This window comes from Felis catus, chromosome B3 (assembly GCF_018350175.1).
Source record: "Felis catus isolate Fca126 chromosome B3, F.catus_Fca126_mat1.0, whole genome shotgun sequence".
Lineage (NCBI taxonomy): Eukaryota > Metazoa > Chordata > Mammalia > Carnivora > Felidae > Felis > Felis catus.
The window spans coordinates 118,495,828-118,510,257 of NC_058373.1; the positions used below are offsets into that span (position 1 = coordinate 118,495,828).

Genomic DNA, 14,430 nt, shown 5'->3' on the forward strand with positions numbered 1-14,430 from the left:
TTTTAATGTTTATTTATTTTTGAGAGACAGAGACACAGAAAGAGTGTGAGCGGGGGAGGGCAGAAAGAGAGGGAGACATGAATCCAAAGCAGGCTCGAGGCTCTGAGCTGTCTGTCGACACAGAGCCTGATGCAGGGCTCAAACCCACAAACCATGAGATCATGACCTGAGCCAAAGTCAGACGCTCAACTGACTGAGCCACCCAGGCACCCCTTCATTTTACTTTTAATTACAAATTAAGCTCTGATCTTACAAACCAGATTAATAAGTCTAGATCCATATGTAGTGATAAAACATCCTGAACTTTTTATTAAGATATTTGATATTAATCTGCAAATTTGCTTTGTAAAGATTTAAAAAAAAAAAGTTCAACATCTTTATTCATCTGGAAAATGCAAATTAAAACCATTCTAACACATCACTTTGTACCCACGAGAATGGCTAAAAAAAATCAAAGAAATTAACAACCCAAGTGGTGGCAAAGATTGGCAGCAACTGGATTCATACACTGCTAGTAGATTAAAAAAAAAAAAAAAAAAGAATTTGCCAAATGGTTAAGTTTATTTATTTTGAGAGAGAGAGAGAGAGAGAGAGAGCGCGTGAGCGAGCAAGCAAGCAGGGGAGGGGCAGAAAGAGGGAGAGAGAAGATCCCAAAAGGTTCCGCGCTCTCAGCGCAGAGCCTGAAGTGGGGCTCAACTTTACAAACCGTGAGATCATGACCTGAGCCGAAACCAAGAGTCAAAACCAAGTCACGCACTTAACCAACTAAGCCACCCAGGCACCCCCAACAATTTCTTATAAACATACATGTACCCTGTGGCCTAACAATTCCCCTCTTAAGTATTCAACCAAGAGAAATGAAACATATGTTCCCAAAAAGACGTGTACAAGAATGTTTATAGCAGCCTTATTCAAAGCAGGCAGAACTGGAAATAACGCAAATGTCTATCAACAGAAGAATGGAAAAACAAAGTGTGATATTCATAAAATGGAATACTGTACAACCTATGAAATTATCTGTTGTTTAAAATAATGATATGAATTTATTATTCAATGAGGATGTCTTATTTTCTTCAAATTCTGTCTCATTTTAAAATGCATTTTTATCCCTAGTTGAAAATAATTTTTATTCTGAAAATAATCTTATTTTTTGTTTAGTAACTCACTTGAGCTTTTGTGCCATAATATAAACTTTTGAAAATTTTTAACTTGGTGCTTTTAAGAGCCAAATAAACCCCAGGGTCTTATTAAGTGATACTCCTTTTATTAAGTGATACTCTTAAAGGTATGTACACATATATTTTCTTTTCTTATGCATTCTTGGTGCATGTTCATCCTAAATGCTCCCTCCAGAAATTATCCATGTATAAAAAGATGGCTGGCTTAAAATGGCTACTTTGATGGAAACAGTGTCTTAGGGAGATACAACTTGTACTTGAGATAAACTGAATACTCAAACCATGGTTTAGCCATTGCTTAAATGGCATTGCATTTAAAAGGCATTTTAAATACTATTGCTGTAACTTTCCATTTCCTTAATAAAAAAATATAAAACAAAATTAATCTCAAAAGTATGTTAAGCAAAAGAAGCCAGATAAAAAGAATATACATAGTATTATTCCATTTATATGAAATTCAACAACAGACAAAATCAGAAAGCACTTGCAAGGAAGGAGGGCAAAACAAAATTGAAAAGGACATTAAACCACTTTTGCTGATCATTTACATAAATTAAATCACAGCTTTGAATATTATCCATCCCTAGATTCCACATAAAAATTAGAGACCATGTGGGGCGACTGGGTGGCTCACTTGGCTAAGCATCCAACTCTTGATTTTGGCTCAGGTCACAATCTCATGGTTCACAGGTTCGAGCCCCACATCAGGCTCTGTGTTGACAGCACGGAGCCTGCTTGGGATTCAATCTCTCCCTCTCTCTTTGCCCCTCCCCAGCTCATGAGTGCACACTTACTTTCTCTCTCTCAAAAATAAATAAACATTAAAAAAAATTAGAGATCACTCAAAAAGAGAAAAAAAAAAGACAAAGAACAGAAACATAACTTCACTCGAAGGAAATACTTAAAGGTTAATGATCATATTTAAAATATTCCACTAGTGATAAAATATGAATTTCAGAGACTAGTTACTCTTTTCTCCCTATCAAATTAGCAAATATTTTTAAATGATAACACTGCTGGCAAAGATATATATCTCAAGCTCATACATTGCTAATGGGAATGTAAATTTGTACAACCTTTCTAGAAAGAAATTATGCAATGTTTTGCTCTCTTGAGAACCCTTAGAAATGTAAACCTGAACTTGATAATTCTACTTATGGGAATCTATCTTAACAATATAGAAATGTGGATAAAGATTATATGTTTAGCAATATAAATGAAGATTTGTTTATAATTTTTTTAATGTTTATTTTTGAGAGAGAGAGAGAGAGAGAGAGAGAGAGAGAGACATGGAGCCTGAGTGGGGGTGGGATGCAGAAAGAGAGAGGGAGACACAGAATCTGAAGGAGGCTCCAGGCTCTAAGCTGTCAGCACAGAGCCCAACACAGGGCTCGAACTCATGTGCCGTGAGATCATGACCTAAGCCAAAGTCAGACACCTAACTGACTGAGCCACCAGGTGCCCCAGATTTGTTTATAATAATTGGCAATTAATAAGCAATCTGAATGTGAAAACTATGGAAACTTGTTGTATAAATGATGATATATCCTTTAATAGAATTTTCTTCAGCAGTTTGAAACTGTTTTCAAATAACTGTAATGATATTAAAATGCATGTTAAAAAAAAAGCAGGTTCCAAGGGCTCCTGGATGGCTCAGTGGGTTGAGCATTTGACTCTTGATTTCTGCCTTAGGTCATGATCCCAGGGTCATGGGATCAAGCCCTGTATAGGGCTCTGTGATGAATGTAGAGCTTGCGTAAGATTTTCTCTCTCTCTCTCTCTCTCTCTCTCTCTCTCTCTCTCTCTGTCTCTCTCTCCCTCCCTCCCTCCCTCCCTCTACCCCTTACCCCCACTCAAGCACACACTCTCTCTGTATATAGAGTAGAACAGAATAAGCAAGTTCCAAAATTATGTATATAGTAAAAACTTGCATAAGGTAAACACAGAGATAATAAATGTTAATATCATTTAAAAAATAATGAAGGGTCAATATCATAGAGACTTTGATTATATTTCACAAGTATCTGGGCTTTCTTGCACAAGTGATATCCTACACTGATTAGGTCCACTAGAGGTGGGGGAAAAGACCTAAAGAATAAGAACATTCATTGAAGGAACACATCATTAGTATTACTTGGCTATACAAATAGCCAACTTATCAAATGAAGTCAAAGACCTTCAAGGTATGTTAAACAAGTCTATAACAAGAAAAAGTTACAGAATTCAATATGATGCAAATATATACCAATCATGTTTAATTTGAGCTAAGGAAAATAATTAGGTGATTTAGTTATTTTCCACAGAAGTAAGCCCAGCTCTTTTACAAAGCAATGAAAAAGATGAGAAAAGCACAGTAAGAAGTCAAGCCAGCAACCTAATTTCCCAGGACATTAGTTCTTACTTGGCAAAGTACTGCCCTCAGAACTCTACAGAGAGGAAACACATAAAATTCAAATACCATATAAAAGATGTATACTATACTTTGCTTTTAAGATCTCCAAAAAGAAAACAATTAATGCATATTAAAACACAGAAAAAAAGGGCTCAATTTAGAGTTAAATGTTCTTAAAACAAAGAATCGGTTTATCTCAGGGAGCCTGGGTGGGTTGGTCAGCTAAGCGTCCGACTCTTGATTTCGGCTCGGGTCATTGTCTGGAGGTTCCTGGGTTTGAGCCCCTGCATTGGGCTGTGTGCTGACAGACGGAGCCTGGTTGGGATTCTCTTTCCCTCACTCTCTCCCCTCTCCCTGCTCACTCTCTCTCTCAAAAAAAAAGAATCAGTGTATCTCAAAAGGCTAAGTAAATCGCACAAGTTGTAAAAGAACTATATTTTTACTATACTTTAAATGAAAAGGAAAATAGCATGCTATTTCTTTCAACTAGGATTACATAGAAAACTTTGATATTAAAAAAAACTTTGATATTAATGATGTTAATTCTTGATTGTGAATTTACCTCGGCTAATTAAAATCCTTATAATTTTTCTCTATGTTTTTAAACATCACTATAGAACATTTCCTTGAATTTCCATAAAGAATAAGGCCTTAGTATTTGATCATCCCTCAGAAAAAGGCTATATGTTTAATCCAAAAGAAATGTCTTCTTTAGATAAAAAGATACTAGGGTAGGTGAGTCAAAGAGGGGAAAGGCAGGGAGAGAGGGAAAAAAGAAGGGGTATAATAGAAACTATTGTTCCTTTAAGTAACATGTTTAAAAAATCTGACCCTAATTTCCATTAAAAGTCCAGCAGGGAAGCTTGCCTACAACTACAGACACAAGGTTGCCCTGTAAGCAGAAAAATGATACCTGAACTTCATTTAATGTTCAAGTATAAAGTAACATAAGGATGGGGGCGACTGGATGGCTCAGTCGGTTGAGTGTCCGACTTGAGTCAGGTCATGGTCTTGTGGTTCGTGAGTTCGCGCCCCATGTCAGGGTCTGTGCTGACAGGTCAGAGCCTGGAGCCTGCTTCGGGTTTTGTGTCTCCCTCTCTCTCTGCCTCTCCCCTGCTCATGTCCTCTTCTTTGTCTCTCAAAAATAAATAAACATTAAAAAAAATAAAGTAACATAACAATGAAATCATACAACCATATATTTAAATCAGTGGGTTCATTTATAACCCATTCTTGCAACTCTAAACTGCTTCCCTCAGCACCATGACCCCAACTGCCACAGCAGACCAAAAGGCCAACAAACTACTACTTGGAAGAATTAATAACAAGACAGAATATTTTATTAAACTTTTGTAACAGGAGTGCCTGGCTGGCTCAGTCAGAAGGGCATGCAACTCTTCATCTCGGGGTCATGAGTCAGAGCCCCACGTTGGGTGTAGAGGTTACAAAACAACAACAACCTTCCCCCTAAAAAAGAAAATATTTGCAAATCACTTATCTAATAAGGACTTATACCCAGAATGTATATTTTTTACAACTCAAACTCAATAATAAAAGGCAAATAACCCCATTTTTTAAATGGTCAAGGGATCCTAAAAAACATTTCTCCAAAGATAAACAAATATCTAATAAACCCATGAAAAAATTCTCATCATTAGCCATCAGGGAAGTTGAAAACAATACCACAGTGAGTTATCACTTCACATCTACTAGGATGGCTATAATAAAAAACAGAAGTAAAAAAAGTGTTGGTGAGGATATGGAGAAACTGAAATATTCATTTCCCACTGTCAGCAAAAATATAAAATGGTATAGCTGCTTTAGAAAACTGAGTTACCATATAACCCAGCAATTCTACTACTAGATATATTATCAAAGAAAAATGAAAACACATGTTCATACAAAAACTTATACAGGAATGTTCACAGCAGCTTTATTTGAAGACAAAACTGGAAACAATTCAATATCACAAGAGAATAGATTTTTTAAATTGTGATATAACCATATATTGGAATACTACTCAGCAATAAAAAGGAATAAATTCTTGATGCACAAAATAACATGGATAAATCTCAAATAAATTAGGTAGAGTGAAAGAAGCCAGACCTATCAAAAAAGCACACACCATACAATTCTCTTTGCATAAAATTCTAGAAAATGAAAACTAATCTATGATGACAGCAGATTAGTGGTTACCTCTGTGGGTAGAAAAGGAGAGATAGATTACAAAGAGGCACAAGGAAACTTTTAGAGTGGTTAAGTATTGTCCTTATCTTTTTTTTTTTTTTTTTTACTTATTTTGAGAGAGAGAGAGTGCGCACACACAAGCAGGGAAGGGCAGAAAAAGAGACAGAATCCCAAGCAGTCTCCACACTCAGCACAGAGCCCAATGCAGGGCTCAAACCCACGAACCATGAAATCATGACCTGAGCAGAACCCAAACATCAGACACTTAACCGACTGAGCCACCCAGGCGCCCCAAACGTTCCTTATCTTGATTGTGGTGGATAAATAGGTAAAAACTCATCAAACTGTATAAACATGTGCAATTTCCTTGTAGTCGATTATGTCTGAATATATCTGTCCAAAAAAAAGAAAGACAAAAAAAAGAATGTATTTGCCATGTTAGGGGTAACAGAAGTATACTAGTGTTTCTGAAATGGCACATTTGGGTAAGTAAAAGGTAGAAAAAGTAGGCTGAGAGCTTTTAAGGATGAACCTTTTAAAAGTTAAAATAGTAACTGATCTCTATATGATAATAGCTGAATATATTCAACATCCACTGACAGAGCAAATAGTCAACCAAAACTACTATGAATTCAGTCTAGCCTTCAAAATAAAAAATTTAGTTCATCTCAACATTTATACATATGATGTATATGTATAAATGTATAATACATGTAATATGTATATATGTATGAAAGTAATAAGTTCTAAAAATACATGTTTTAGCTATACATATATTTTTAGAACTTATTACTTTTGTCTATGATAATATTTGATGAGAAAATGGATTAACTGTAGAAAACATCCACTCCAACTCAAAGAGTTGCAGGTAACAAATTGAGAACTGCTAACAACGATATTCAATGCCAGGGAGACCCAATACTTAAATATTAGCTTAAATAAAATACAAGTCAAGTCTAATGAAAAATGTGTCTAATCGGTTCCATAGCTATACTTCATAACCCAAAAGAATTTAGGGATTAGTTATCACACTGCCAATCTGGGTGGAAGTAATTAAGAATTTACTGTGACTTAAAGGCAAAAAATATAGTTGAATTAAAAGAGAGATTCAGGGGCGCCTGGGTGGCTCGGTCGGTTAAGCATCCCACTTCAGCTCAGGTCATGATCTCATGGTCCGTGAGTTCGAGCCCCGCGTCGGGCTCTGTGCTGACCGCTCAGAGCCTGGAGCCTGTTTCAGATTCTGTGTCTCCCTCTCTCTCTGCCCCTCCCCTGTTCATGCTCTGTCTCTGTCTCAAACATAAATAAACGTTAAAATTTAAAAAAAAAAAAAAAGAGAGAGAGATTCAAGTTATTCCACAGATAGGACTAAAAATAAGACAACTGGAGTGCCCGGGCGGCTCAGTTGGTTAAGCGTCTGACTTCGGCTCAGGTCATGATCTCACCGTTAGTGAGTCTGAGCTCTGCATAGGACTCTGTGCTGACAGCTCAGAGCTTGGAGCCTGCTTCAGATTCTGTGTCTCCCTCTCTCTCTGCCTCTCCCCCACTCATACTCTGTCTCTCAAAAATTAATGAACATTAAAAAAATTTTTAATAAAATTTTAAAAAATTATGTACACTAATTAAACTTAAGGCAAAGTCCATTACATCATGAATGTTATAGAAATTACACACCTGCTTTCATCAGAGGTAATTTAAGAAATATAGCTTTTAACAGCTTTCTACAGATACAGATTTTTCTTTCACCTTTGACCAAATCCTTAACAAAGGAAGCTACTTAAATAGTAAAGAAGACTGTATTAACTGTAGGGGAGGATAACTAATTCCTTCTAACTGGCATTTAAAACTAACTTAGAACCATTCAATCTATAATGTTTAATAGTTTTTCTTGAAGTAGGGTTAAGGGTTCCCACTGCTAACAAAAGCATACAAAAACTCATACAACAATACATATTTGGAAGAGGATCAGGTAATATGCTAGAGCCCATGACCACACAGTAAAATATGAGCCTCATTTGCCCCATGTTTTAGTCTAACTACCAAACTAAACCAACCACATAAACAAACTAAGATGGTAAATGTTTAAAGCACATATAAAAATTTTAAGTAAATTCTGGTTTTCCTAACTGCCAAATTGTTTATACTCACACTATTTGGAATATTAGCCCTTCTAAACAGAGAAGTCAACAAAAGGCTTAGTACTGTTATAATTATTAATAATGAACATCACCATGTGTTGACTGCCCACTATTGGCAAGGCACTAAACAAAATGATTTTCATTTAATTCTCATTATCAGGCTGATAAAGAAGCTATTATAAGCTCCATTTTATGGATGACAAAACCGAGGCTAAGGGAGCTTCAATAAAATGACAAATTAGTAAATAATAGAGCCAGGAATCAAAAACATGGTCATATAATTCTAAAACCTGGATTGTGTCCATTCTATCATGCTTCCTCAGAACATAATGCCTTTTTCAATTTCATAATATAGTAGTTACAAATATCCTTCTGTCATCATCAGGGTATTCTATGGTTCCGTAAGATTCTTTGAAAAAAAAATTATATTGATTAAAGAATACGGGGAGCAAAAATTCCTTATAACAAAGTTGGTTATATTAAAAATATTTAAATAAACCTTCATAAATCATGCAAAGCAGCACAACATGACACAACTAAAAAGCACCGAAGGTATACTTGTACACGATTGACCAGGACAAAGCATCACTAACTTTTACTTCTCTAAGGTCAAAGATAGCCAAGGTCAATCTTAAGTAAGTTACAAATTTTGCTTTTCTCAGTGTTGCTAGCTTCCCTGACTTTCCCTTTATTCAGGAGCCAAATAGTGTTCTACAGCTTTCAATCCCTCTTGCTCCCTAAATAACTCAACTTTGGTGGTGAGAGAAGGGGAAGTCACTGAACATTAATTATTAACACACTAGCTCCTTGGTTAACCCATTTAAGATGGCTGGGGGTCTCTTCCTACTGCTTAATCCCAGACTCCACCAGAGAAAGACAAATGGTATGACTTGCCCTAGTTACGACTGCTAGGGACCTATTCCCAAGAGTTGCAGAAGCAGAGACAAGTGTCCAGCCTTCTAAATCCACATGGTACTGCCCAGGCTCCCATCCTCTAGGACTAGCAATTCTCAGTCTATTCACTTGCATTCTGACCTGCTTTTCTGAGTGGAAGATAACAAAGGAAGAGTTATAGCAGGCAGTGGAAACTGCACAGTACAAAAAATATGTCCATGGGAGAATGCTGCAAATAGGATCATCCTCCTTTACATATGTCACTCTAGGAAAACTGCCAAGAGGGGCTCACTACTCTAGACATACTTCCTACAGATCCTCCAGACTCCTCCTTAAACACATGTCAGTGTTCTCCTCGTTCTCCCTTAGTTTCAATCCTCCTTTTGCTCTAAGATTTCCAAGTGTGTATTTTATATTCTCAAAAATATATAAGCAGTATCATGAGGACATCCTATTTATCAGAACCTGTGGCTCAGATCTGAACAAACATCCTAAGGTTTGATACAGTACTTGTAACTTTAATAATGAAAATCCCAATAGGTTATATGACTGAAACAAATCTTCTTGGCAAATAATTTATCATCATGTCAAGATAAAAAAAATTAGATAGCAAATTTATTTTTTAATATTTAAGGAGTACAATTGTTTCCTTTCTCCCTAGCCCTATCAAGGAAACATGTATCAGAATTCGGAAACTGGAATTCAGAATTCAAGAGTCATTCTGTGGAAATCACAATCTATCAAACATAATAGATATGTTTTGGCAAGCTAAAAATAAAATGCAGGTTTTCAAGTACTCTACTAAATAAACAAGGGGCGCCTGGGTGGCTCAGTCGGTTAAGTGTCCAACTCATGGTTTTCGGCTCAGGTCATCATCTCACAGTGTGTTAGAGCCACGCACTGGGCTCTGCGCGGACAGTGTGGAGACTGCTTGGGATTCTGTCTTCCTCTCTCTCTCTGCCCCTCCCCTGCTGGCTCTCCCTCTCTCTAAAAAAAATAATAAACTTAAAAAAAAAAAAAAACAACACCTTTTTTTTAAGGTGGTAACTTTCCCAAGGGATCTTTTCTGATAAAAGTAATTCTCTCAGCAAACTGAAAACCAGACATAGGTTTCTGTACCTTTACACTACTAAATTCTCGGGCACCAACATTTCCATCAAGGTTTATTATATGGGTAGTTGAAGGCCAGCAGCAGAGAGAGCAGATCAGAAGCTATTTATAAAAGAAGATAAAATGCTACTGAAATAGAAAATAAACTTAATTAACTAGTGTTAATTGAACTTCTTTTCTAAATCATTTACTTGAATTTTCTTTGATATGTGAAATTAAGTCTCACCAAATTGTAGTCAGGAACACAGTTTCTTTGGGACTTAGAAACCACCATTCATTCAACTACAGATTACTAAATCTCACTATAAAATGAGTTGAGCAATCAGAGCTATTCATAGGTAAGTGTGATTAGATTATGGATGAATAATAAGTCAACTGAATAAAGTCCATTTATTAAAAAGCAAGTAATCAAATTGGTCAATGTTCACAATTACAAACAGTGAACTTTTATATTTTTCCCCCACATTCAATTAAGGTTTTACATTCCTCCATCAATTAGCAAAGAATTGAATGATCTATACAAATGTGTCCACCAACTGCACAATGACTTAAAGAACAACCACTGTGGTGGCAGGGATCCTCCATTTAATGCAATGCAAGGAATTCAAAAGCTTTCATCCTTGGAACCTTTGTTACAAAAATCAGTAAATTTCTTTTGTGAAAAGACTGCTTATTTTTTTCAGTTCAAAAGTATAATGATTATATGTTTTGTAGGCTTCCAAACAAAAATAAAAATTTTAATGAAATATAAAAATCTGAGAACAATTATTTTTGAGAGAAAAAATTATGTAAAAATCCTAATGCAAAGCTACACCAAGAGTTTCTTCACAATTTCATAAAACATTAATGAAAGGGCCACATAAATCCCTTAAAGATTTTAAAGAGAGCTGCAAGAATCTCTAAGTTTTCAATACTTTCTCTGTTCCTGTAGCCACAAAAATTAATATAATCGTCTCTTCCTAAATATAAACCATCTAGGTTTTTACAGAAGAAAAAGGAAACCAAGAACAGCACAGAAAATACACATATTCTTAATATAGCTGTAAAAAGGTACTGTAGATTGTATTTAGGTCCCCAAACAAGTTAAGTTTACAACATGTACCACATCCAGTTCACTCTCAAGGGAGAAAATCATCAAAACAAAGGCTCCTGCTTAATAAACTATTTGCTTTGTAGTTAAGCCTCTATCCCAGGTGCATTTTACTGTGAATTATTATCACTTTCTTCTCTCTTCAAAAGCCTAGAAATCTAAAATACACAAGTATATCTGATTCCCTTAAAAATGCTTTCATATTAGGGGCTCCTGGATGGCTCAGTTAAGCTCTGGTCATGATCAATCCCAGGGTCCCATAGGGCTCCACACTGACAGCAGGGAGTCTGCTTGGGATTCTCTCTCTCCCCATCCCCTGCTCACGGGTACAATCTCTCTCTCTCAAAATAAAATAAACTTAAAAAAAATGCTTTTATATGTTTTGTATTAGTGTAAGGCCATGAGAAGTCTTATATTACTTTCACTCTCTTTTAAAAAGGAAACACTCCTTTGCTTTTCTTCTTTGAAATGTGTCTTACTTGGTTTTTACTTATTTTCTATACATGAACTGTTCTCAAACCAGTCCATTTCAGCGTTAGTTGTTTACTGCCAATATGTCTGTGCATACTTAGGTTTTTTACAGACAATGGGTTACCATACCGTGGTATAAAAAGAAAGGTAAACAAGAGGGCACAAGTGAAACACCACTCAATTTCATTTCTCTGACTCAAATTTCCTTAAGTCCTCATGCCAAAGATTCTCAATATCTAAAAAGAGGCACAACGCAGTAGGTGATCAGGCAAACATAGGAGAAACCAAATTGGAGGCTAAAGAAATTAAATAGAACGTACGACCACCTGAGACAGAATTACCAGAAAAATAAAAATAAATAATAAACTCAGCCCCTAGAAGGCCCTACTGAAGGGCTACTTTTGCTGCACTGCATGGCTCAAAACAGTTTTTCAAACTCCTTTGACTATAAGAAACAGATTTTACATTGTGACCTAGTACACACACAAGAAAATTTTCCCAAAACAACATTTTTCTTCACCAAATGCAATGCCAGTCAATTCTGTTCTATTTCATTTTATTTTCAATGCTGGTGGTAACCCACTAAACTGATTTTATAAATTACTAATAAATCACAATCCACAGTTTGAGAAACATAGGGCTTAATAGAGGATATCCCTTATATTTGGATCATTTCTGCAATCTGCCTCTACTTGTCGTTAGCAGGGTAGACAGTTTGAGAAGTTTAAACATTATTACTGTTTTCATTGAAGTAAGTGGCTTTTAAAGTGGGATCCTCTGACCATCACCTGAGATAAATGCAAATTCTCAGGACCCACCCCAGATGTACTGAATCAGAAACTCTGGCCAGCAGTCTGTATTTTACCAAGCCCTCCAGGTGATTCTGGTGCAAGCTAAAGTTTGAGAATCACAGCATTAAAAAAACTCGGGTCTTTATCCTCATTTAACAATCTAGTCAGTAAGTACCCACTGCTTACTCGATGCCAGTCACTATTCTAAAAGTTCTACAAATATTAACCCATGTGAAAAAACAACCCTATGAAATAGGGACTATTATTATCACTATCGTACAGATTAGGAAATTTGCACAGAGAGGTTAAATTATCCAAGCTAAGTGGTGGAATTTATTTTAAATTTGGCCAGAGTATGTCTATCCTTTCATGACTCCCCTCTTTCTGATCACGTCCCCAGTCCTTCCTACTCCCTTAGTTTCAGCTACTCCTCACCTCCCCTTTTTCCTTTCAAATTCCCCATCCTGTCAATGTCCTCATTTTCTAATATCATTGGTGTCATCCTAAAACAAAATTTTTTTTCTAAGCCACTAGAATGCAAGTCACTTAACCCTGCTTTTAGGATGCTCTTCTCTTCCACCTTAGTATTATGAAGCCGAAGTTTCTTCTATGTCTGAAGTCCTTAGAATCTACTAATAACTACACTGTAAATTTCTCATATCTGCTGTTACGGCCAATTTCCACAAGACCACCACTCTCTTCCAGAGCAACTTTCTCCTACTGCGTCCTATCTACGCCCTATCTACTTCGCGCTTCCTACAAGGAAATTATTTCTCCCCGCCCACCCCTGTGTCATTTTGCGTGACTACTCTCCAACTGAGAGAACTTCCACTCCCCGGTAGACCCCCTCACCCCAGTCTCAAATCCGAACTACTGCTCCAGGTCCCATGGTCCCCCGCGGATTCTCAGACCCAGGAGCTCCCAGTCCAGCCTTGGGTCTCCCATCCCAGACAAGCGGTGGGGGCTGGGAGCTCCTGTTCCTCCCCAGCTGTTCAAGGTCTCCACAGGTCCCACCCTCCTAAGACCCGCTTCTCCTAGACTCCCCCGGAGTCCTCCACCCTCGGACAGCCGCCTTTCTCAGGAGAGTCCCCAACCCCCTCTCTGCCTTTCCTCGACGCCCCTCGCTCAGACCCAGGCCGCTCACTGTCACCCCGGACCCCGGCCGCCCTCGGTGTCTCTTCTCCCTCGGACCCGGGCCACTCCCAGTTTCCCGGCCCCCCAGCTCCCTCCGCTCGGGCCGCTCCTGGGTTTCCCGGGTTCCTCTGCTCTCTTCCCTCGCACCCCAGCTGTCCTGGGTGTGTATCCCCGAGTCACCCGGTCCTTGGACCAGGTTGTTGCCGGTCACCCCGGGTCATCCCCCCTCTCCGGGACCCCGTCCGCTCCCGTCTCCTCAGGGAACTTACCGCTCACACACCGGCCGCCGGTCAGCGCCCAAGCAGCGGGACGTCCCAAGGGACCTCCCGGCACGAACCGCTTGGGTCTGCCCCCAGCCTATGTTGCCAACGCGAACTCCGCCGCCGAGAACCGGGCCATTCTCCCACCAGCCCAGTCGGAGCGAACTCGCCGCAGCCGCCGCCGCCGCCGCCGCCCTGGCCCCGGCCCGACCCGGCCCACAGTCCAGGCCCCCTTCCTCCGGCCTCCGCCTCCGGAGCTCCGCGCTGGAGTTTCCGCCCCGCGACGGCCCCCAGACCTCAGGCCCGCGCTACCGGCACTCACCTGCCGCTGCCCCCAACCAACTCCAGCGCCACTGCCTTTACCTCGGCCGCCAGTAGCCATCAAGCGCCACCACCTCCCCCATGACAACAGGCCCACCCCGTTTCATAGTTCTTACCTCTCCATTGGATAGTGGGGCGGCGGCTCTCTATTCTGATTGGTTTCACTTACCCGTCTGTCATAGCTTCCTCACCGCCCCTTTTCCTGGACCCGGTATTAGCCCCCTCCCGGACTCACAGCGCCCTGGACCAAGCTTTAGTTGTAATTGGTTGATGGTAGGGCAGTTCGAAGTTATGATAGGCTACCGAAAATGTCTGTTAAGTCAATTGGCAAGGGATGTAGCTCCAGGGTTGGTTCAAACTTGGGCACAGTTTGGTTGCGCAGTAGAAAGCAAGGAAGGGGCCGACGTTCACAATCGAGGTTACCGGGGAAGGGTTAACTCTTTGTTGTAGAGTTCATTCTGTAAACT

At 38.9% G+C, this 14,430-nt stretch overlaps 1 protein-coding gene across 10 annotated transcripts in view; it reads right to left on the minus strand.

The window, feature by feature from the left end:
• NUMB (NUMB endocytic adaptor protein) overlaps positions 1–14,081 on the minus strand; it is a 203,872-nt gene extending 189,791 nt beyond the window's left edge. For 2 of the 10 annotated variants that reach the window (XM_019833261.2, XM_003987807.5), the window contains exon 1: positions 13,965–14,081. Coding sequence is in view for 6 of the 10 variants with exons in the window: in XM_019833257.3 (XP_019688816.2) it covers positions 13,965–14,024 (60 nt within the window). In the remaining 4 variants the exon portion in view is untranslated. Of the gene's footprint in view, positions 1–13,651; positions 13,833–13,964 lie in introns of those variants that run through there. The other 8 variants (XM_019833257.3, XM_019833259.3, XM_019833256.3 and 5 more) reach the window with 8 other exon arrangements.
• Positions 14,082–14,430: the final 349 nt, after the last annotated feature.